This window comes from Blennius ocellaris (assembly GCF_963422515.1).
Source record: "Blennius ocellaris genome assembly, chromosome: 20".
NCBI lineage: Eukaryota > Metazoa > Chordata > Actinopteri > Blenniiformes > Blenniidae > Blennius > Blennius ocellaris.
Genome location: NC_137669.1, coordinates 13,942,785 through 13,967,078, shown reverse-complemented (window position 1 = coordinate 13,967,078; position 24,294 = coordinate 13,942,785). Strand labels below are relative to the sequence as shown.

The window sequence follows — 24,294 nt, the reverse complement described above, 5'->3', positions numbered from 1 at the left end:
CACAGCAATGTGACTTATAGTCCTGAATAAATATTACAGCTGTGCAACATATCGCAAATCTATCATCATCCACATAATACAATAAAAATAGACTGGACTTCCATAAATTGTTTTTTTTTACAAAATGAGGAAAAATGTTACAACCAGAAAGAGAAAGTGCTGCTCGTGGGAACTGCAGGAGTAATTGATCTAAAAAAATTAAAATAAATAAATAACTGATAAAGGATTGACGGACAGATGGACGGATGAACAACCCTCACCTCTCCATTGGGCAGCCCGGCCTCCACCACTCCATTCACCACCACCGGCTGGTTGTCGTTTTCATCCAGAACCTTCTCCGGCACTGGCGGCGGGAGCTCCTCCTCCGCCTCTTCCGCCGGCTTGCTGGACACCAGGCCGGCGTCATCGGAGCGCCTCTTGGCCTCCATGTTGACACTGTGGCGGCTCTTCTTGTTCAGGTCGACGGAGGCGTACTCCACCCCGGCGCACAGCGGCCCCCGCTCGGGGGTGCCGGGGCTGAGGTGGCCGTTGAGGAGGGAGGCGGCGGGGTGGCGCGGGGGCTCGTCGGGGCCGAGCTGCGCGGTACCGTTGGGGAGGCCGAGGTGTGCGGGGGGGTCTTTGAGCTCCTTGACCGTCTCGTACAGGGAGTCCTCCACACTGACGTCGCGCGACGCCGCCGCCATCTCCTTCACCACCTGCATGGCAGAAAAACCGACTCCGTCGAAAACACATTTTTGATGCTTCTCCGTTTCTCTTGTGGAAAAAAAACAAAAAACGGCACAATTCTTGACCTAATCCCCTCGATATCGTTTGCCCCCCCCCCCGAAGCTCAATCAATCGCACAATCAATCACTCAGTCAACCGGACCGGCGATTTTTGAAGCAGTCAAAGCTTTAATCCCCTCTAATGGGCACGTCCAAGCACAGTCTGCGGGAGAAAAATATGATTCTGCTGCTGAAAGGTGACTTTAAACACTGACCTCGTAAGTGCTGTCCCCCGAGGCTGGGGGTCCGTCCCCCATGAGGGCGTTGTTGGGGGGGATGCTGGGAAGCTCGCGGTCCTGAGGACACTTGGAGGACCTGAGCTCTGATTGGCTGGAGAGCATCTCCTCCGACAACTGGGGACTTGTGTCCTGCGTGTCTGAGAGGACTGGTGGAGAGAAAACGACGGGCGAATTAACTGCTTGCCACCGCCAATATAGTCGTGCTGTTTATTAAATCGCGATGCAATTTTAACATTGACTTCATGACTCACAGTTTCCTTTTGCATCTACGGAAACAGGGTTTAGTATTTACAGCGTGTCGAAACTGGTGTTTAATACCCACAGAAGTAGAAATGACTATTAACATCACATACATGCTCATCACAAAAAAAAAAAAACGACAGCTGAGGTTTCAAATGCTTCGGCCAAATAGCGAACGAGCTGCATAACAGCAACAGAAGTGGAGCAAATGTCAGCGACGTGTGACTTAATACTGGGAATGAACGCAGAGGACAGTTACGCCATTGACTTTTCGGTTAATGTGTTACATTTTAACCAGTTGACTGCACAGACAGAACAGACGTGTCTTCTCTTACTTGTACCACTGGTTAGAGGACCATTGTGCGAGCTGCTGACGGCCATGTCAGTCACCGGACTGTCCGCCGATTGGCTGATCGTCTCTTTCTCTGACACCTGCACAACAAAGGATTAGTTGTTTGTTACTGCTGTGCTCCGGTCTCGAGGAGCTCACCTCGACGCTGAGGTGTTTAATGCATATTTAAAAAAAAAAAACATCATTAGCTAATATGAATTACATAATGAATGCGCACACACACACACACACACACATATATATAGAAGTATATAGGAAAGTACAAGGGGACCAAAATCAATCTGTACTTTTCCACTTGCACAGGAGAGACCATTTTCACACCTCTAACCACAAAAAGCAGATAGTAATATCTTCTGAACTCCATTTCCAGGCTCTTCAGGTTTCTTGTGGGAGGGAAAAGCTTTTATATTTGTGTTTCTGATCACCGGCATTCAATTTTCACACTTTGCTGCCTCTTTATCTCTCCTTTTCTCCCACGACTCCAGTCACAGTACAGATTATTTTAAGCTCATTACCAGCATGTTCTGCTTCCTTAATTAAATGTAGTGCCAGTTTATGTTAAATGTCTCTGTTGGTATATTAAAAAAATAATAAATAAATACTGTAAAATGGCTAAACAAAATATGTTGGTGGTGATTCCTTAAGACTGAGGTAATCTAGAAACCTCTCATGGACAGATGCCATTAAGTGCCTCTAATATCTGATTCATTAACTGGAGACACTAAAACCAAGTCAAGCATAATGGCGCAATTCAGCTGAGGAGGGTAAAATGACAGTATTAGTAGTGTCACATGAATAGTAATGAAAACCATAGGAGTATGAGACGGTGAGGATACCCACAGGGAAATCTGCTTCCACCCGCTTCCCTCGACAGGAAGCTGGGCGCTATAGATCGAGTGCTACAACGCTGGCAGGGATTCAGCCATGTGCAAGGACACTTCAGTAGAGCACCACGGCGCTATAAACTACGTCCTTCCTTTGAAGACAGTTTCTACACTGGCGGCGTTGCAAAAACGCATCGGTTACTTAAAATGTCAGAATCCCCAACCCTAAAAAAAATAAAATAAAAAAAATCCATGTTTGATCAGCCTCTACAAAACACCGTCAGGTCTGTGAGATTAAGCAAACACTCCAATCAGCACTCTTCTCCAAATGACAGAAAAGAGACTGCACTAATTAACGCAGGATGAGGTGAGCACTTCCTGCACAGAGGCTGATTTATGCAGAGTGCATGAGCTGCCTCCTCACATTGGGGATATAATCATTTGGTCACGCACACCTAAGAGATCAGAAAATGTTTGCAGTGCAAGCCAAAGCTGCTCTTTGTTTAGTTTGGTTGTTTCCCCCTCCAGTGACTGAGCCCAAAGGTGATGGATTTGAAGCTCCAGAGCACCACCCAGTGGTCATACACCGTCATAGCTTCTGGGTGTCCATGATGTAATCTTTTAACTATTTTATGACCCCAAAATTGATTACGTTATCTTTTCACTTTGGGAAAAGCAGGGAGCAGTCACAAGGAAAATCCTCTTTCGTCAAATAGTTTTCATGGATGTATCATTCGGGTTGTGTTTAAAACAAAAAAAGAAAAAAAAAGAAAAACGGAAGCATGAATGTTTTTGTACTATTTTCAGAATGCTGAACCAACCCAGAGGCTGCCTTACAAAGTGACCATCACCTTCTGGTGATGGAAATTAGGTCACCTTCCCCATTTTGTGGCCGGACTTCCCATTTTTAGTCATCCCTCGGCCCCAAAACAGAATTCCTTTCAGCTGATGTTGTAATTGATTTTTCGACTGGCCTATAGTTGACAATTAAAACAATAATTTGGAAATCTGTCTCCAAATAACTTCATTTAGCTCAGGGGGCACATACAGTCAAATTAGGTGCTGGAATACAAAGATACCATAATAACCTTTATGACGCAAAAAGTCCATATGTTAACCGTCAAGGTAGTGCAGAAAGTTTAAAATCATTATGAAGAAATAAAGTGTCTTGCCCAAACCTGAAAAAGTTGAAAATAGTAAAGAAAAATCAACGCAATATCAACATTATGCCATTTTTTCACCACAATGTCCTCTGCTAGTCAAATCTAAAAACAACGTTCCCCATTTCTAATTGTAGTTTTTCTGTAGATTTTATTGTATTCAAAGATTCAACAGTTGTTTAATGTGACACTTCAATTGGCAAAATCACAGAGTTCCTCATACTTTGTATGAAAACTACACGCAATTTCTCTGAAGATATTTAAATAGGAAGCGAAACCGTGGTGTATAATCATTTCCTGAATTAGGCTCAGAAACAGTGCGATTGGAAGCCTTTTGCTTTAGATGTGCAATTCTATAATCTATAAACAAGCTATAGTTGGACTTGCTAAGAAAGTTAATCAAAGTCCACGTGCTTGTGAAACGTTAAACCACGACGAGGCAGAGGTGAGTGAGGGAGAGACACGGCTGTGAGACGAACAGCCGGACGAATCGCGGGTGAGTGAAGAAGGTCTAATCCACTCATCGGCAAAGACAAAGACCCCCATTTAACCTGTCAGCCGGTGACGTGGCCCGTCATACAAATGGGCCCCTCCTGAGACAATTTGGTCACCCGGCAGTCGCGCTATCAATCAAATGCAAAAAGCCTATAAGGAAGGTGTGTGTCAGCCTGCACGCCCTCATGTGGCGCACACACACACTCAGCGTGAGGGAGTGAGTGGATGTCGCTTTCGCTGGTGAAAGCCGGGTATTTGTCACTGTTAAACGTTGCTTGGTTACCGAGGCATCAATATTATGGTAGTTAGTAATTACTATCTTTGGCGATGGCACAGTGTTCAAGAGGACAAAAAGCACATTTCCAGTATGTTATTATCAGTCGTGCGTTGCAGGGGAGGGCAAGGTCGGCTGGAAGTACTTAGCATTGTCTCCTTCAGACCCATCCATCCACCTGTGACTGAAGCCGATTGTACTTCCTTTCAGTGACTAAAGAAAATGGCCCACGTGACACTAAAGACACTGTAGATATGAACCTGGCGTGTGTGCGAAGCTTCCCCGTTTTTTTGAATCAAGACTTGTTTTAAGGTCAGGTTCAGGTTATGTTCAGGCTTAGGTCAGTAGTAGTGACAACTGACTTTAAAATACATCTGTAGAAAACAAATGTTTGGGCGTTTACTTGGTTTTTTTTTCTTGACTGATGAGCCCCATCAACCAATTTCACAATGAGATGGGAAAGAGGAAAAAAAAAAAAAAGAACAATTATGGCAACAGCAAATGTGTGCAAAACCCTGTGTGAGGGAGGAAAATGTGTGCAGTGAATATTAATGTACAGCCACGCCTGTGATTGCTCATCAAAATGACACATGGTGGCAAAACTGAAAACACGCGACTGTAAATCTCCACGTCCAACCTTCTGCAAGCTGGTGCTGTGTGGATGATTATTGTGCCATGAGCCGGTAGTTGTTATTCCAAATCACCCTTAATGCATGCGCCCTTTTGAGTAAAGGAGGAGACGAAAGGGACATGTCTACTTACGCCATTCATGAGGTTCTCATGGTCTCCTGCTGGATGTCCATTTGCTGCTTTCTTCTGCCTGAGTCGGAGAAATACAGAGGAGCACATAACAAATTAAGTGAGATAATAACAGTGCAATAAAAGCTTTTCACTCTGTTCTCAAACATCTTGAGAGAAAATCTTAAGATTATGAAGATTTCAAGGGCTGTATCAAAGGGCTCTCGCGATCATGAAATTGCACATTATCATTTGCCCTCACATCCAAATCAGTATATATTTTTGCACAGATTCCCTTTGGAGACGCCGTGTAGAAACCATGCGGCAGGTTGTGGTCGATGCAACAAACACAACTCCAGCTCTTTATAACAGAGAAGAGTAAAAAACCAAAAAAAAATAAAAAATGGAACGTGTGTGGAAGTTGTCCACACTGAACCACTTCTCCTTTGGTGATCCAGATGCATGCAGGTATATTTGATATAGAAACTAGTAGTACTGTTACTAAACCACGGCCGAGTTGGAGGACGGTGTCGGCATCGCTCACCCCTGGCAGCTGGCGCACAGCAGCAGCAGCACAGAGACCAGCAGCAAAGTGGTGAGGACGCCGAGCGTGAGTACCAGGACCAGCTGCCCGCTCCCCGGCCACGACGCCGCGCCATCCGCCGCCGCCTGCCCCGACCCGGCGACCCCCGCCTCCGGCCCCCACCACACTCCACTCAGCACCGGAGCCATGGCACATCACACTGTGGGAGGAGAGGACATTGGACGGGTACCAGCTGGGGGAAAGAAAAAAAAACACAAGAAACACAAACAGAGTTTGGATTAAAAGGTGCGATTTCAATTACAGCCGCGCCACAGTAGAAAACGTTTGCTTTTTCGCTGCCTCTGCAGTGGTGCCGTCTCAAGGACACGACTTCAAACTAATCCTCGGTGCTGGTTGAGGATAAACACAGTGTACTTAAGGATACAATCGGCCACACTGTAACTGCTGTGCTGCATCTCTTATGAAACCGTGAATGTGAATCACAAGCTGTGGGACGAATCCACTGGGAAATATTGTTGTTAATTCAATGTGGCAATAACCTCTGATCAAGTCTGACTTTTGTGCATTCATCACTGGATTCTCATATCTACTGAAGAACAAGGCGCCTGTTATATTTTCGTCACTGTCCTGTGATTTCTTCAGCCTCTCCAGGACTCTATCGAGGACAGTATTGGTAGAATAACAAAACAGAAACGAGGAGAAATGACCTGCGCCATTTTTTGCAGCTCAGACCGCTGGAGGTGTATTGACGCGAGGGATATTTTCCTTGGCTGGGGAATATACATAATGCCTCAAACCGACAAATGATTTCCTGGACTGCACAGTGGTGTCGTGCAGTGAGTTAGTGTGTGCGACTGTCTGTCACTGTGTGTTTGGGCTGCTCAGGGTGAAAACGGCCTTCTGCCCACACACACCTGGGACTGAATCCAACCCAGTGTGACCCTGACTTCGACAGATGGATGTAAATCAACTGAATAAATAAACAAACTTCACTGCACGAGAACAAATTGAATACTTATTGCTATGTGGTTTTTTCTTTTCTTTGATTATTTATGAGGGCAGGGCAGAGTCGGAGGGATCCAGTCAATATAAACTGTGACACATTTTTTTTTACAAATGCAATGTTTTTTTTTATAATTGTTGAGGACTTCTCATTTTTAACAACTCATCTCTACTCGCCGACGTGCCCACAGACGTCCAGCAGGTGGCAGAAGAGAAGCAGCGCGAGACTGCAGTGCAGCCTGGGATCTGCTGCAGTGGCCCTCACGCCACTAGAGCCTTCCACAACCCTGGTGATCTGAGCTCTGCAGCATCAGAAGGCCCATCACGTCCCCCGTCCAACAGCTAAAGTTTGGTCTCGCTGAGCCGACGGAGCCTCGGATTTTTATCGCGGGTGATTTATGGGTCCGTGTGGAGTTGAGGGTGAGTCACAGCTGGGAGGAGTGCGGCGGTTTGGGGGACGAGATTGTATGCTGCGCCGGCTGTCAAAAATGGGCAAAACAAATGGATGTGGCGAGGGTGGTGGTGTGTCCTGCTGTGTGTGCCCCGCTCTGACTCAGACAGAGATGTCGGTGGTGGCAGCGTGGCACCGAAGCGAACAGACGATGAAAAGGGGTGAAGGAAAAGATGACTGGCAGCGAGCATGAAAATAATCACACCAAAGTCAGAGGTGGCGTCCCTCTTGACTTTTCTCCTGCGTGTCTCGGTCTTCTCAATCAGTCGAAGCGACAGCAGAAGGCAGACCTGGCAGGGAAGACGGCGTCAAAAAAAAAAGAAAGAATATGACAATCCATCATTCCGCTCGTCTCGTGCGCACGAGCCGAGCCCCTGTCAGCAGTGATGTGTACGCCTGTATACAGAGCGTGTGTGTTCTGAGGCAAGTGGTGGGAAAAACTCCATTGTGTCTCTGCGCTCGGCTATGCTAATGTGACCGGGGAGTGTGGGAGACGCTGCTCGGCTTCCAGCCGCGAGGAAGTTTTCCGCCGCATCCAAAATCCAATTTTAACTTTTTCTTCAAAGGACACAGACGTATTCCTGAGTTGTTGTTGTTTTTTGGGGTTTTTTTTTTTTGGCTTTTCAGTTGTTCATAGTGTTTTCCCAGATGAAAAATACACCTCGGCTCATGTTGCTATATCAGCTTGAGTGTGCGAACACTGCCTTACCTTGACACCTCGGATGATTAGTCAGGTCGGCCTCGCCTGGAAGAGAGGAGATAAAAATGAGAAAGGAGGGGAGGATTACTGCTTGGTGCGAGTACGGCGTCGAGCTGAATCTCATCCTCGGAGGGTGCTGTTGCTCAATCAGTGTGTACGAGGAGTGTGTGGACCAAAAATGTGTGTATGCGCCAGTGTAGGCTGGGCAAGGCATGCGAGTGGGACAGCCGTGAGGGAATAGTGAGTGTGTTTGTGTGTCGTTTTTTTTTTTAATATCCATATCAAGCACACACTGGACAACATGTCTCACACACACTTGAGGAATATACATTGTGTACAACACTGCATCACCGTATCCCGACACACACACACATGGTCCACGTTATTGATTGGTCTGTAACCGAGAGGATAATAACCAGGTGACATCATTGCCCAATTGTCTCATATAACACACCATATCTGCTGTGCTGCAATATTTCACATTATGAACACACACACACGGACAAACACGGACCCCCCCCGAGGTGCAGCGCCTCCGCTTCAAAGTGCACCCAGGCTGAACACACCCGGCGAGATTTTGACCTTCGCCTTTCTCACTTTGCTCGGCGTCGTTGGAACACACGGTGGCAGAAATGTGTCCAAATTTCTACGTGACAAGTGTCTGAAGAATTGCTTCTCCGACCCCCCCACGTCTGACAAGCCCGTGTCCAGGTGTCACTCTCTCTCCGCCACTGTGTGCCGGCTCGTGCGCGTCTCCGCTGGCACTTAAACCAGAATAATTACCGGCTGCCACAGCGCTGTGTCACCATGGCAACATTCCCTTCTACCCATCAGCGTGCTATTTCTGGTGGTTGGGAGGGAGGGAGGGAGAAAAAAAAAAGAAAAAGAAAATACCCGCAGAAATGTTTTGGAAGCAACTCGTGGACGACTGGTCCCCTCCCAGTGGTGTGTGTGTGTGTGTGTGTGTGTGTGTGTGTGTGTGTGTGTTCAGGTGTGTTACTCGTACAGGTGTGTGCCGGTTTGCAAGTATAGATACTTCAGTTCAGTTTTTCATGCAGATTGATAAATATGTTGTCAATGTAAAACTTTAATCAAAAGATCCAGAACGACGACTGTGATGAGATTACGCTGAAGACAAATCTCAAGACAGCCGAGAGCTGAAAGTCATTTTTTTAAATAATTTGACTTTTTGAGGAAATATAAGACAATAGCTTCTGTAAGAACTTGAGATTTCTTTAAGTAGATCAGTGTAGTTTCTAGCCAAACTTCTATCATAGGAATGGCTGTAGCACACAATCATCTCATGAGAAAAATGTCAGTAGAACACAGTGATGGCAGTGATGCGTAAACAAGTGAAAACATCTGTCATTCACAATGGAATTTCACCTCTCAGGTGACTGTGTGCCACATTCAGGAACATTTCCCATGCAAACATTTTCTCCCCTAACGAGGATCAAGAGTCACTATTTTGACAAAGCTTTAAAAAGTACTTTCAGATTTCTAGAACGTACATGGTGTCTTTAAAGATGTTGCACATCGTGAACGATATTTACAGAAACACGGAGAAGGATGGCCTTTTAGCGAGGCAAACCACAAGCTGCATGTATTACCAGTAATTCCTTCAGTTTCCCAATCTCTCCGGAGAAGAAGGAGCTGATGCAACACGGTACAATTCAACCTTTTTTCGGAAGTGCGTTGCCAGTCGTTTCAACAAAAGTTAAGGATTTTTAAAAAAAGATGAAAGAGGCTCTTTGTCCGGGACACCTCTTTGCTTATTTGCCAGCGTGGTGACACATTGTTGTTGGGAGTGGGATCTTTGCACTCCGGCACTGTTCTGCTCTTTAAAAATGATCACATAGTTTAAATTGTAATGGTAAGAGGAACCTGCGGAGTAGAAAAACAGATCCACCTACGAATAACACCGTTAACATATTTCCCTGCCGAGTGTAAACATGTTGAATAAACTCCCCTTGCGTCCATCCAATGACTCACTTCATGTCTTAATGCTCGGTAGAAACCATAAATAAAGTCGGGTTTTTTTCTTCTTTTCTTCTCCCTTTTAAAGCTCCTCGCAGGGCAACTGCTACGTGATACAAGACAGCAAGCCAAGGACTACAACTGCACTTTCCTGTGCTGTCATTCTCTCTCTCCGAGCGCCTTCAGGCTCCGGTGAAAGAAAACAGAGGCTTTGGACACGAGACAATCAGTGTGGCTGTCTTCTGTTTCATGCCATAGAAAATAACCGACTGGAAAAATCATTTAAAAAGGAATGTTTTTTTTTTTTGGGGGGGGGGGGGGGGAATTAACGGCAAAAATCCAACAGCTATCCTCACACAGCTGTACACACACACACACACACACACACACGGAGGATGAGAGAATAACCACAAGCCTCCACCATGAAAGAAACGAGAGCCATAAGGCCAAGGCATCCAATCTGAGCCCTGCTGCTTCTGCAGGCAGACACTCCACCTGACCCTGCAGCAGTGTGTGTGTGTGTGTGTGTGTGTGTGTGTGTGTGTGTGTGTGTGTGTGTGTGTGTGTGTGTGTGTGTGTGTGTGTGTGTGTGTGTTTCATCTGTCGGACAAGCTGCTGAAAAGCAGGTAAAGGACTGAGCCAAGAAGCAGAGATGAATTAACTTCCACGAGCATCGCGCCGCGTCAGTTTCCCAGGATGCGTTCTGTGGCCGTGCGACGCCTCCCTCCCTCTGCAGAGTCCTCAGGGTGCAACGCAGACGGGGGGGGGGGGGGGGGGGGGGGGTTTACAGCTGGATGGCTGCTGAGAAATGAGCCTCGGGAAGCTTCTCAAAGGAGAGCCAGAGGCATTTCCACAATAATAAATAATCCAGTTTTTTTTTTTGAGAAAAGGAAACCTCAACTTTTTTTTCCGCATGGAGTTCTGCAGGAAGTTCAACGTGCCTTTTCTAAAAAAAAAAAGACCAAACAAACAAACTCTAAAAATAGCTGTCAGAGAAAAGAAGTGATGATTGGAGAGAGAAAAAAAAACCCCATACAATTTGCAAAAAAAAAAAAAAAGCAACAATATACTATTTATTCTAAATTTGGATGAAAGTACTTCTGTGTAAGATGGATTGTCCTTATAGGCCTCCTATATGTTCACTGCAGACTCAGTTACTCCAAACAGTGTCTATTTCTAAACGCGCACAAGCGCAAACATACGACTGCACTCCGGGGCACACGTTTGGATGCACAAGAGGCCCTTTCTTCCCCCCCGCCAGAAACTTTGGTCGGCTTTCAGCATCTTGTGAGAACAGTTGGTCGCAGTAAAAAAAAAAACAAAAAAAACCCAGAACAACAACGAGCATGGCTGCACCATGAGACAAACCCAACAGTGACCATCTTGTGTCCTGACCGGAGGGCCATTTGGATGATGAGGGGTGAGAGAGATGGGGGGGGGGTAGAAGATAGATTGGGGACTGCAGCCAAGAGAGGAGAGAATTGGAAGATAAGGGGAAAACAAAGAGGGAGGAGGGAGCGATCAAGATGTGCAAACGCCAGAATGAAAGTGGATTTGATAAATAGGAGAGAGGGAAAACAACACGCAAGGTACAAGTGAAGCGGAATAAAATATATAGTCTATATATTCATACAATGACACACACATTTGCACACACACACACACACACACACACACACACACACACACACACACACACACACACACACACACACACACACACACACACACACACACACACACACACACACACACACACACACACACACACACACACACACACACACAGCCGTGCACATATTGCCCATCCCCAGGGAGGGTTGATGATATACAGCTCCCCACAGGCTGCAGTGCAGAGGGACCCTGCCCTCGCTCGCACAATAATGCAGTTAAGCAAATGCATTCACAGACAAATCAGTTCAACTAGAAACATCACTGCAAATGGGGAAAAAAAAAGAAAGAAATCCTGGGATGTGTGTGTGTGTGTGTGTGTGTGTGTGCGTGTGTAAAACAAGTGGAAGCTCATCAATTCAATTCAACCCTCAGCCCAACTCGCTAATCACTATATGCCTCTACGCATGTTTCTGTGAATACGTGCGTGTTCCAACAGCCTTAAATCCAAAGAAAACACAAAACAAAACAGGTGCTCCCGATCAAGGGAGCGTTGCCATGGTAACACTGGCCATCGCAAGGGTTAATGGTTTTGAGCAGGAGAAATTGATCTATCCTCCCTAAATGGGAAAATTGGAAACTGCATAATTTAGCGAGGCTCTCTGTTTTCGTCCGCTCTCATATTACAGATATTTATGTTTCATCTTTAGAAAAAAAACACGCAAGCACCCCGGTGCAGTGTACAGTAACTATACTTGCCAGCAGTAACATTTAAAACGACCTCCCATTGGGGAAATATAAGCCAACCGCGAAGCTTCTTCCACAAGCAGATAAATGTTTAATAATCAAGACCTGAAAAGATACAGCAGCCAAACTAAAACGTTTTTTTTTTCACCTACTGGCTCTTTCTTTTCAGTGCTTATATAAAAACATCCTGAAAGAGAAGAGCACTGTATAGGCTGCAGTTGTTGTATTATTACTCTTCATAAGTCCTTCACGGCAGCCTTTAACATCTTTTTTTTTTTTTTTCAAACCACATCTTCCAGTTTCGATAATTCAATGCCGTCTTTACAAGCTCCCGAACTCCGACCAGCTGCAAAGCCACAGAAACCGCAACATGTGTCTTGTGTCTTCACTGCTGAATGACATTTCTTGACCTGTCCTGACCCGGCGGAGCGTTTACAGTCCACGGGGGGCTCTGGTACGTGTGTGTGTGTGTGTGTGTGTGTGTGCGTGTGTGTGTGTGTGTGTAAAATCTGCCTTTAGTTAATGTCACACTACCCCATGGGAAAGCTGCGTTTCCTGTCCTCCTGTGCCGGCTCTTCAGCGCACTGACGAACTGCGAGTCTCATGGGGCCTGCAGACAGGATACACAAGTCAGCCAGAAACTTTTCTTCAGTTCGGATGAACATTAACTTAATTGACTTGATCACCTCAGGCATTTTCCACTATTCGCTGTGAGAGCGGCTGGCAAAACATTTTCCCTCCAAGCAAGGATATTAATCACACTGCTGCAAAAATGCTTTCATTAAACACACAAATTGACTAATTCACAGTTTATTCTCCAAGGTTGAAGTTTTCTTTTCCATCTCACTCTACTCTGATCTTTTTTTTTTCTTCACCAATGCCCGAGGCAGTTGCTCCGCATTTCCATCATTAGGACTTCATTCTGTGAGCGGGCGTTCAATTAAGCTCAACAAATATGTGTCTGTATGAACTGTTAACACACTCCCTCACTCTCAAACACTTACAATTTCACTTCTTCTTTCCTCTTCCCGTCTTCTAAGAGAAAAAGCTCTCTCAGACTGAAAGTTACTTCTCTCCGACACATGCTGAACATTTTTAACTCAATCTTTTCTTTTTTTTTTCCCACACGTTGCCTTGAAAAGCAGAAGTGTGGGGCAGGGTTGAGAACTTCACCCGTCCGAGTTTGACCAAAAATAAAAAAGCTCCTGTAACACGTGTTGAACTGCGACGAATACAGAAAGTTTCTGCACACAGTGGAAACTATTGTGTTCCGCTACTTTGCCGAGCACGCAAACAGCTGAAATTCTAAATTCAATGGAGCAAGCGACGTTGCTTTGCAGGTTCCCAGTAAAGCACTTTTTTTTTTTTTTTTTAAATCCTCCACACACCAGCGGCGAAAAGGGCCTTCTGTCACCGTCTCAAATTGATTAGCTGTGTGACTGTATTGCCACTGTAGTGCTAATATTAACACGCTAAAACAAAAGCGACTTGAGTAACTGTGCGGCGGAGCGACTCGAGGTGATTAAACGAAGCAGCCGGGCGTGTCATCCAAATATGTAAATGGGGGTACAGAGCAGGAAACAAAATAAACACGATTAATGCCGTGAATTCAAGGCCGCGTCGGAAGCCACCTTCTCGATAAGTGCTGACGTACGGAGAGAAGAGGTCTCAGCGGCTGAACTGTTGCTGGTCGAGGGGTGAAGAGCATGGCTGAGGGGGGGGTGACCGTATGACAATGCCTCAAGGCCATTAGCATCCATAAAGACATGTCACAAGGTGGGGGGGGCGCTACAGGACGACCACATCACTACAGTGTCAAATTAAAAGGAAATACTAATCGCAATCATGCCAACAAAGACATACAACTCTAATTACCAGATTTATTCAGCGCTGAATAAAACTTCCCCAAGCATTGTCACCTTTCGAGATGAAGATTAGCATGAGCGCTAGCGAGCGGCAGATACGGCCACATCATTATTCAGCGGCACTGGCCTTTACGTGTTGAATAGCCGCCAAGATAAAGGGATTATCGGGGATGGATTGAATAGGATGAGGGATGTTTTGTGCGGCGGGTGAGAAATCCATTGTGGCGACTCGTGCTCAGAGCCAATAATGAGATGCAACAGATGCCCGCAGACGAGCGACGCACGCGCCTCGGCGAGGCGACACGCGGACAAACACAGGGCTGCGATTTCCGCCTCAAATATGCATTAATAACCATCACTGATCCAACTCTTCCTTCCTTCCATTTCTCGCCTCCTGTGACTTCAGCCTGTTGGACAAAAAGAGGACCTAATAGAGGTGTGTGTGAAACTACCGAGTGACTTCAATGGAAATGTGATCCATCTTTACAAGGCACCGAGCGCAGCGGGGAGGGGGGTTTATTAGATGACCCAGACGGTTTGCTCCGCAGGGGGGGGGGGTCTGACCCTGCCAGACCCTCAGCAACATTACGATATGACTGAAGAAGAAAGCTCCCTTCGCTAATGAGTGCATGTGAGCGGTTGGAAGTATAAGCTGAGGCGTCTTCTGACCTTTCAGTCTGAATCATATTTTAGATGAGCTTATACACGCTGGGGATTTTTTTTTAATAATGCACACACACACACACACTCCCCTGATGACACTGCTGGGGAACCTTTCTTTTATTCTCCCTCTCATATGAACCAACACTTATTTTTATTACTGTAATACTCCAGTGATATTCTCATTTAAGATATTTCGTGGTGGAGATTTAAATGATAAGTATCATTAAACGGAGTTTGATTGTAATGTGAGGTTTGCTTGGGGAAAGAAAAAGGAAAATGCTACTGAATTATGTTAATTTTGTCCTTTTTAGCTTCTTGTTAAGCAACATTTCGTCGGGAAAGACATCTGATGGGGGGGGGGCGTGGCTGGTCTGACAGAATCTGACAGATCTGTCAAGCAGGCCACCTGATAAAACACATCATCCTGCACCACATGACTCTGAGGAAGACTGCAGACACAGTTGAAACATGTCATGCGAAAATCATCTTTCCCTCAATTAAAAAGAAACAATACCATAGAGAAACGACGCAGGCCGGCTGGTTTGTTTTCGATGAACGTTTCAGGAAAAAGAGCAAATCATTGAGTGTGAAAGTGGAAAAAGTAGTGAAGAGAATTGAATATGGCCACCTTTGATTGGAACAAGCTTAAAGAATACTACTGAAGAACCAACACTGTTTCCATTATAATATTTCTTATCAGTACAAGACATTGAAATAAAAAAGATCCTGTCCGTTATCATTGTATTTCAATGCCGGTAATTACGCACATGTGAAACCATGTCTGTGTATCAGTACATTTGAAATATTTACACCATATTTCCACCATGCCCCACTCCTCCTCACCTCTCCACACCTCCAGACCAGACCATCACATATTCAACACGCCTGCGAGCCCGTAAAGAGATGGTAAAATATGGAAGCCTGCAGGGACCCAAAGGCCACATCGACAATCAGGGGGAGCGGCTGGGGGTGGGGTGGACAGCTGGGCGTGGACGGGTGGGTGGGGGGGGGGGGGGGGGGGGGGGGGGGACAGGAAGCTGCAGGACATGGCGATTGCTCAGCCACCAATCTTCAGATAGTCTGGTGAAACCCAAACACCGCAACGCCTGGACAACTCGGGAAGATCGCAGAGGACAGATACCGATCTGCCGTCACCTTTTATACAATTGGTTTTCTCATTTCACAAGCCAAGGGTTACAACCACCCTTCACGGCAGCAAGTAAAGAGGGCAAATTCGTTGTTTCGGCTGCACTCGGCGTCAATGACACATTGAACAAAATACATGCACATAATTATTGCTTTTGTTGCTTTTAAAAGAAATTGTTTGGTTTTTTTTGGGTGGAAATCTGCTTACTCAGTGTTTTTCTAAGAATTAGAAGAGAAGGTTTAATGTTCCTAACAAGCTAGTTACATTCCAGCTGCCAGTCTGTAGGCTGCTTGACCCACTACTGACTCCAGAAATTGGCGGTGGAATGGCACAGACATAATTACGTGCTGCAGATGTCTCTTTACAAGCACAACTCAAGACAAAAAAGTGCATAATCACACAGGCCGGGGCTTCTTTGGCGACGCGCCGCTCGAGAGATTCAACAGCTAGTCAAACTAGGAAGGCCAAACCGTGTATAATAAATATATAACATGGTGGAATATTTATTTACAAAGCGGGAGTGTCTGCCGCAGCCCTTCTCAAATCAGTTAATGGGGGCGGCTCAGCGTGTCCCGGGAGAGAGCTCCGAACCAAATGAACCGACTGAATGTGCATCGGAGCAGGAAACAGAAAGCCTGCTGGTGGTGGAAAATCTGCTGTCACTCACACACACAAGGATGATTACTTAGGCACACACATACACACAGGCAGATTCAGAAATTTAAACATAGAAAAAATAATGGATCAGCACACACGGAGCCATCTGAATAGAGATGAACCAATTAGCAAGTGACAGACATCAGGCAGAGAGGGGATGGAGGGAGAGAGAGACGAGGAGCGAGTCGTGTGAACGAATATATTAAAGCCGCGAGCGTCGGACAAGGAAAATGCTACTGAGGCAACCTCACACTCTCACACTTTTTTTTTTTTTTTTTTTCCTGGAAGCCGAGGTGGCCGGTGGCAAATCCATCCCGACACAGTGGGTGGATAATGTGTCGAGATGTGTGCGCAGAGGTGACATTCACTGATATCCTTCACAGGCCGACACCGACGGACCGAGAGGGAGAGTAAAGTGGAACACATGCAGACTTTGAGAAAGTGAATAACGTGCTTTAAAGTGTGCAGGCGGGAAGGACACATTCGAGGGGGGGGGGGGGGGGGGGGAACCCATCCGAAATTATTTTTACTCCCCGTGCATGCTTGCGACTCCGGTTATGATTGGACTTTTTCCAGAGTTACGTGCTGCACATGTGAATTTCAGAAACCTGGACCTGTGCAGAGGAATGGATCAATACCGGGATGCAGACTTCTGGAAGATTTAGCGCGAGTATATGTGACGTACGCGTACGATTACTGTAAATCCCAAACAAAAAGGGCAGATTTCCCATCCGTCTTCGATGCTGCCGTTGTCAAGCCGGTGTAAACTCTCGCCAGGTCGCCAGTATTTCACAGGCTGACACGGAAAGACAGCCACACATACACAGTTACTCCTACAAGTGCAGGGAAATTCGAGACGCCACTTCAGGGTTAAGCCCTGGCCTCCAGCGTGACCGGACCCGGGTTCAGATTGAAGAGTGTTATTTAAGCGTGTCCATGTGCTACTCCGAAAAGACCTCTGACCTCAGCCGTCACATTTCCTCCATCATTGCTTTGGTTTGAGTCAACATGTCTTCTAACACAGGGATACGTATGATGAGGTTTTTTTCCCCCTAATCTACACAAACACCGTATCCTGAATATGATCTAAACCGGGATAAGCCTCGGATCCAGGTCACACAAATCCATGTAAATAAAGTCGGCGTCTCAATAAGGTGTTGGGGGGGGGGGGGGGGGGATACACAAGCATACTCCGACAGATCTACTTATCTGACGGTGAGATCATTGATGAAACCTCCCAAACATCCTGTGGGGCTGCTAGTGTCGACGTCATTTCCACTTTTTGTTTATAAATCTGATCGGAGCACACTTTTGGATAATCTGCTCATGTATTTTTCCCTGAAGATTGCGCCCGTATGTGTCCTTCTGCACACGATCCTTCCGAGCGCTCCGACAATAAAGAGTCATTACATGATAGCATTTGTAAATTACCTCTCGTTGCTCCTGAACGCCAACTCGTATTAGAGGCCATTAGCAGAGCCCCGGACACTTAACACGAAAGATCCACTTCACACATCTCTGACCCCATCACTGCTGCTTCTTCTTCTTCTTTTGAACTATTGCATCATCACCGCTTAAAATTGAGTATATAGCGCAATATATGACATGTTATGGTGGACTTGATAACTTCCTGAGTGTCTCTCAGTGATGAGCTCAAGGTAGAGAGGAAGTTTCTCTTTGTGGATTGCAAAGATTTCGAGATGAAACGTCACCTGGTGTTGTGACATGGAGGCATTTTGTTGCAGTCCACATTGATGCATGTGCATTCTGCGAAGCGAGCAAAGAAGAAAAACAAAACAAAAGAACACCCCTCCCCTCCAAAAAAAGAAAAGAAAAAAAAAGAGCATGTGATTGTGGCTTCAGAAGATGAAATGGTGGGGAGAGAAAAGAGAAAAGGCTGATTTTCTCTCAGCTGACACAGCAAGGAGCATACAATCATCTCTTGAGGAGGAATTACCAGCGTGAGCAGGGCCAGAGAAGAGATTGCAGATTTTGCTCTAAGCTGCTTGACTACAAAAATGACATTTGAAATCCCCGGACTTCCACCGACAAATTTGTTGTATAAGACTTCCTCGAAATCTCAGAGTTAAATTTGGACGGGGGGGGGGGGGACGAGTAAACTCTAAATTCTGAATTGCACGCAGAGATAAAACCAAAACGACCAGGGGGACGGTGGCACGCCGCTGCTATGAACGAGTTTGTGAACCGCGGACTTTTCATTATGCGCTCGGCGGACAGTTGTCACTTGTATTCGTGGGAGAAGTTTAAAAATAAACACACCTTCGCGGGCGGGTGAGGAGGATGGAGAGGGGGGGGTTCCCTTGAGGAATCAGTGGAATGTAAACAGGCCACACACACTTTCAAAGTATGTCGTCAGAGGCCATGAGACAAGGGCCTCATTTGGAAAAAGACGCCCTGGAGAACAGCTCGGTTTGTGCGATCGTCTGCACACCGTCCTCCGCAAAAAAAAAAAAAAAAAAAAGCCCCACGAGACGTTGCAGGAATGCCACGGCATGCTGGGAAATCTGTCAACCTCCAACCTTTTTTTTTTCTTTTGCTGTAAACATCCTGTGTACAAAATCTTGTGGAATTGTGGGTAAACGGCCACAGCTGCATTTATCCATAATTCAAAGCAAGAGTGTTAAAAAAACTAAAGCAGGGATACTGAAATCGGCATTATTCCTATCATACTCACTCTCACGCACACACACATACACAGACACACACACAATGCTTGAGCTAATCCTTTGCTTTTTTCATTTCATCATATGGCAGCATCAGAGGAGGGACGTCCACTTTGCTTTTGGATCCAACTTAGAAAATCCTCCTTCACTTGCCTTTAAGCAACGATAATTACTCTCAGAACTTCAACAGCAGCGCCAAGGCCAGTGGAAACAGTAGTCATTTTTTGGTTTTTGTGCTTTTTTTTAAATAATGCACACACACGAGATGCCAGACCCCTGCTGGCGTTTTAACACTTTCGCAGCCATATGACGCCATTGTTGTGTTATTAGGCTTACGGCCCACATAACCACCTGCTCTAGAAATGACTTTCTGGGTCGCGGGGGGATTATAGTAGGGCTAACACTGCGGCACACAGTCCTGGGGGCCACAAATGGGTCAAACGCGGCCTCACTTCAAGAGCGGGACCGGCAACAAACACGTGCGACAGTGACAGTGAAGCTCGGGCTCCTCCGGGACCAGACATCCACAAGGGGGCTTTTTTTTTATTAATTAGTAGGAACAAGTCTAGACAAGGGAAAGCAAGCAGCAGCTAATTTCCTGTGTTTTGACTTCCCTCCGCCTTGTTCTGTGGTTCCCCTCGTCATTTCACTCAGTAAGGTTTGCCCCCCCCCCCCATGTGCCTACCAGCTATTGTCCTGTTGACGGGCCACTAATAAACAAGCTGGCTGTAGGCTGCTGTTGTTGAGGCTAAACCAGCCACTGCTGCTGCAGAAACAGGCCTGAAGATATTGGAAGTCGTTTTTCCCCGCCGCGAGTGGTGGACGCCTGTTGTTTCAAGCCGGAGAGTCTTTTTCTTTTTAGCGCCGGGTTTGATAGGACTTTTCTGTCCGCACAGCTGGCCATGCTGACACATCTGATTTGGTTTAAAAAAAAAAAAATGGGGGACGTTATAAAAAGGTAGCATAATATTTGTGACGGAAAGTGTAAAATATTAAATATATTTTCAATTTTAACAGTCAAACCATACACAAAGTCTTTACCATTTCTGTTATTTTGCCAATTAATTTATTCGGTGTAGTTAAAAAAAAAAAAAACGCACTCTGTGGTAATGAAGACCTTCACTGTTTGCTGCTAATAGCACATGAAATGAGCCAGACTGCATCAGTAAAACAGAGGCGTCACGCTGAGAGTCCTTTTATGTGAAGTTCTGTAACGGTTAAAAAAAAGAAGAAGATTGGAACAGATGTCTGGAGTTATTCTAAAGTGCTGCCGCCTCATCTTCAAAGATTTCTGCAAGAAATAAAAGAGACAGCATGGAGCGCAAGTAGGAGAAGACATGCGTCGACTACTAAAGAACAACAAGTGGACTTGATAGAGTCCCGGGAAAATGAGTCTCAAAGCTTTTATATAAACGTTGAAACGCTCATCGTTTGTCGATGTCATAGTGATCCTCACACTCTTAAACTGATGCAGTAAGTCAGTGGGGTCAAACTCAATTGATTCAGATTCCTGAATGTGGACATATCCACGTCAACGTCTTTTCTCACATCAAGTCTCAAGACTGAAGCACAGCGTCAAACCCCCCCCCCCCCCGGTGCCGTTACGTCCATCAGCAATTAGTGTTCAATAAACAGCCGTACGATCTTAAAATCCATTACAACTGAAACTGAACTCGGTGTTTCGGTTCAGCTTATCATCAGCTCTCGTTCAACTCAAACTTGAGATTCCCCTCACAGAGTATTCCCGTGAATAATTGATGGAGTCGTGGAGGAGTTGGTCCATAGGATGACTCGGTGATGAGCTCCATCATCGCACCGCTTTAGTGGCAATACGGACTTTTATTGATTTCTAAAATGGAAGCGCGGCAGCAAAGGGGAAAGCTGTCGCCGCATCAAAAGGTGTTATGTGACATATGTTGTAACCTGGATCCAAGCCTCCAACATATGGGATTTGTGTTCGACCGCTGACCCACGAAGACAAGCTGCTGACAGCTTCTCCCACATTATTGTCTCAGGACTTGAAAGCAGCTTTGTCGTCGTGCGTCGTAAAGAGGATCCTCTAGGACAGTTTCACTCCAAATTAAGAATTTTATCTTTTATTTCAACTCAACGTAGCTCAACACAAGTAGATGTATTCTTGTTTTTGTCATCTTTGAGGAATATTGAGACCCAAAGAGTTTGCTCTTCTACATTTTTAATCTATATGATGCGTGTGATTTGGAGAAACAAACTGTTTTGACTTGGAGAACATCTGCTACTGTGTCTGACTAAATTATTAACTCACATTAACTAGAAAGAAATAACATTAATAATTAATAACAATCAATGTGTTATGTGAGGAAGCAGAAAGTTGTGGATTCAAAAAAGCATTAACGTCACAGAGTGTCGCTCCTTTAAGTTTATGATGTTGATAAAGGGAAGAAAGATTTACAGGAAAAGACAAGAGGCAGCGAGGAAGTGGGTGTTGACAAGTGTCAGAGCTGGCCTTACGAGTTTCAGGCCGAGTTGAAGCAGTAATTGACTCGTTGAGCAACTTTTACTTTCATGCCACTGTCAATAAACAGACATCTTTTAATAACAATCATGCTCACTGCTCTTTCTTGTACGATTTTCTTTCAATATCTGATCGGTTCTTTGGCGTTGGGGCGAGATGAATGGCCGCAATGTAATATAAGTAGGTATCGGCGTGTGTCTCAAGTATAAAGCACCTCGCCATTGTCAGTTGTGAAGGAATTTTTTTTTTTCCGCGGCGTGTCATTCATCAATGAGTAAAATTGTTTACCTGTACAGACGTCTGAGCGACATGACAAACTTCGGAGGGATCAAGCGAAGCGTGTTTAACATCCGCCGTGATGCTGAGAGGTCGGACAGGGTGTTCGACCCCCGGGGTCTTGTTATCTCCTGGCAGGCTGTCTTGCGCCGAGACAGCGTGTCCCAATAATAAGCAAAAAAAAATAAAAAATGACGGTGCGTATCGACGGCTCCAGAGACACTCTGGGATGCTGGCGAGGAGGGAAAACAACCATGAAGTGTGGCGTAAAGAAATGACACATCCACACAAGGGGGAAACACAAGTGCACACATGTTTTCTCAGACACATTACATGTATCCCAGACTTTGTGCGTCACTGGTGCGCGTCTGCGGTGTCTGTGCGTGTGTGTGTGTGTATGTGTGCATCACAGCCACTATTGATCTCTGCTTCACTATAAAAACAATCATTTAATAACTCAAGCAATTATTGGATTATGATAAGACTTTAATGCCGTCCGCCCCCGATGAGCATCCATTCATTTGCTTCCCATTCACAAACACAGCCAGTTAGAGGCAACATTACTCGATAGGCTTATGTAGAGTAAATAATTGATTAGCTCTCTGGTCACAGGGTTTTCCTGATGAACGGCTTCATTATAGCATGAATAAATACGCCGGTGAGTTATTTGGAAATGACAAATAAATTAAAAAGAAAAGAAAAAAAAAAAACCTTCCTAAAATGTGACAATATTTATGTGGGTGTGCTTCAGTTGTCACTTTTCCACAGGTTAGATGCTGGTTAATGTGACTCCAGCTGCTGGAAATGTTACAGAAACCAACAGTTTCAATGAGTCTTTGAAACACACACACAGAGAAAACAATGTGCATGGGTGTGTGTGTGTGTGTGTGTGTGGGGGGGGGGGGGGGGGGGGGGGGGGTCCTGTTGCTCATTCATAGTAATTCTCCCATAATCCTTTACTCTGCAAAATGACACAGCTGCCAGACATATCCTCTGTTCTGGCGCCTCAAACCTCCACTCCTTTCCTCTCTCGCTCTCCCTCCTCTCTCTCACACACACACACACACACACACACACACACACACACACACACACACACACACACACACACACACACACACACACACACACACACACACACACACACACACACACACACACACACACACACACACACACACACACACACACACACGTGTGCTCAAAAGTCACAACATATCTTCGAAAGTCCATCCCATTGTCCTGCTCGCCGGTTCATCCCAGTTGCTTGAGCAGTCAACAGCATTAATGAATGACATGTGCAGTGAGCGAACCGAGGTATTCATCACCATGACAACTGCATAAGTGGACACTAACAGGAATGCCGTCTTACCATTATGAAAGAATAGATATTACTGTAATGGTTTGATCTGGAAGAGTACGGTGAAACAGCAAGCTGACTTCCTGTTTACAGGGACAAAGTGCACTCTGTCTATGGAGTGAAGTACAGCGAAGAAAGCTGGTGTCGCGATGTGGAAAATCGGAACGTTACCATGTCAATGATCAACGAAATAATTAGAGCAGTGAATCAGTGAGGATTTTTAATGAACTAATTACACAATATTTGTGAAAGAATTGCTTTTAATGTCTGTAATTTTCAAATCAGAAGAGCACGAGTGCACGGTGCTTGGAGACCCGGTTTAGTTCAGTGGGATTTCTCTAAGTTCCCCGTGACATGTACATTAGCTGTATGAGAACACAGTTGGGTGGAGTACTGGAGTTGTCGTTTACCCCCCCCCCCCCCCCCCCAGTACTACATACCGCAGCTTTGCAACATAATCTAGTCACTTCTGGGAAAGCTAATCTGCATAAATTCAATTCAGTAGTACCTCTGCTGCTCTGTGTAAACCTCGTGTGATTCCCAGGAAAGCAATTGGTCTTGTCGAACGAAAATTAAAAACCAATTTACAGGTGTCTCCCGATTAAAATGCTAAGCTGTCGGCCGAGACGTGAAGCATCCATGTGCTTAGCCGGAATTTGGGCAGTGCCGGTCGGTCCAGCCGTCCCTTAGCAACCCCCCCCCACCCCCCCACCTCCCTTGACAATGAACAGAGAGAGCACAAGTCTGTGGTTCTCCGCTTGTTTGCTCCCCAGAGGCAGATAATGCAAACCTCTCACATCTGGCACGCACATGCACACATTTCACAGGCACAGGCACAAACACTACATGAAAGTCCAATGCAAATACATAAATCTCTGCTAACCGCTGGCGCCAGCTTCAGGTCACCATTGAGGAGGGGGGGGGGGGGGGGGGGGGGGGGGGGGTCAATAAATAATGAGGGTGGGGTTGGAGGGTCCTGCTTTTGTGCATGCGTGTGCATAAGCAAGCCTACTTTTCCATTTGAAGATGG

General features: G+C 45.7%; 1 protein-coding gene across 4 annotated transcripts in view; it reads right to left on the bottom strand.

Annotated features, from left to right (window-relative positions):
- Positions 1 to 24,294, bottom strand: part of pag1 (phosphoprotein membrane anchor with glycosphingolipid microdomains 1) — a 48,739-nt gene that overhangs the window by 9,707 nt on the left and 14,738 nt on the right. For 2 of the 4 annotated variants that reach the window (XM_080515911.1, XM_080515914.1), the window contains exons 2-7: positions 7,793 to 7,828; positions 5,631 to 5,862; positions 5,111 to 5,168; positions 1,579 to 1,675; positions 980 to 1,149; positions 261 to 695 (exon numbers count right to left, since the gene is read on the bottom strand). In XM_080515911.1, the coding sequence (XP_080372037.1) occupies positions 261 to 695; positions 980 to 1,149; positions 1,579 to 1,675; positions 5,111 to 5,168; positions 5,631 to 5,818 (948 nt within the window). In that variant the 5' untranslated portion in view covers positions 5,819 to 5,862; positions 7,793 to 7,828. Of the gene's footprint in view, positions 1 to 260; positions 696 to 979; positions 1,150 to 1,578; positions 1,676 to 5,110; positions 5,169 to 5,630; positions 5,863 to 7,792; positions 7,829 to 12,652; positions 12,729 to 21,916; positions 22,029 to 24,294 lie in introns of those variants that run through there. The other 2 variants (XM_080515913.1, XM_080515912.1) reach the window with 2 other exon arrangements.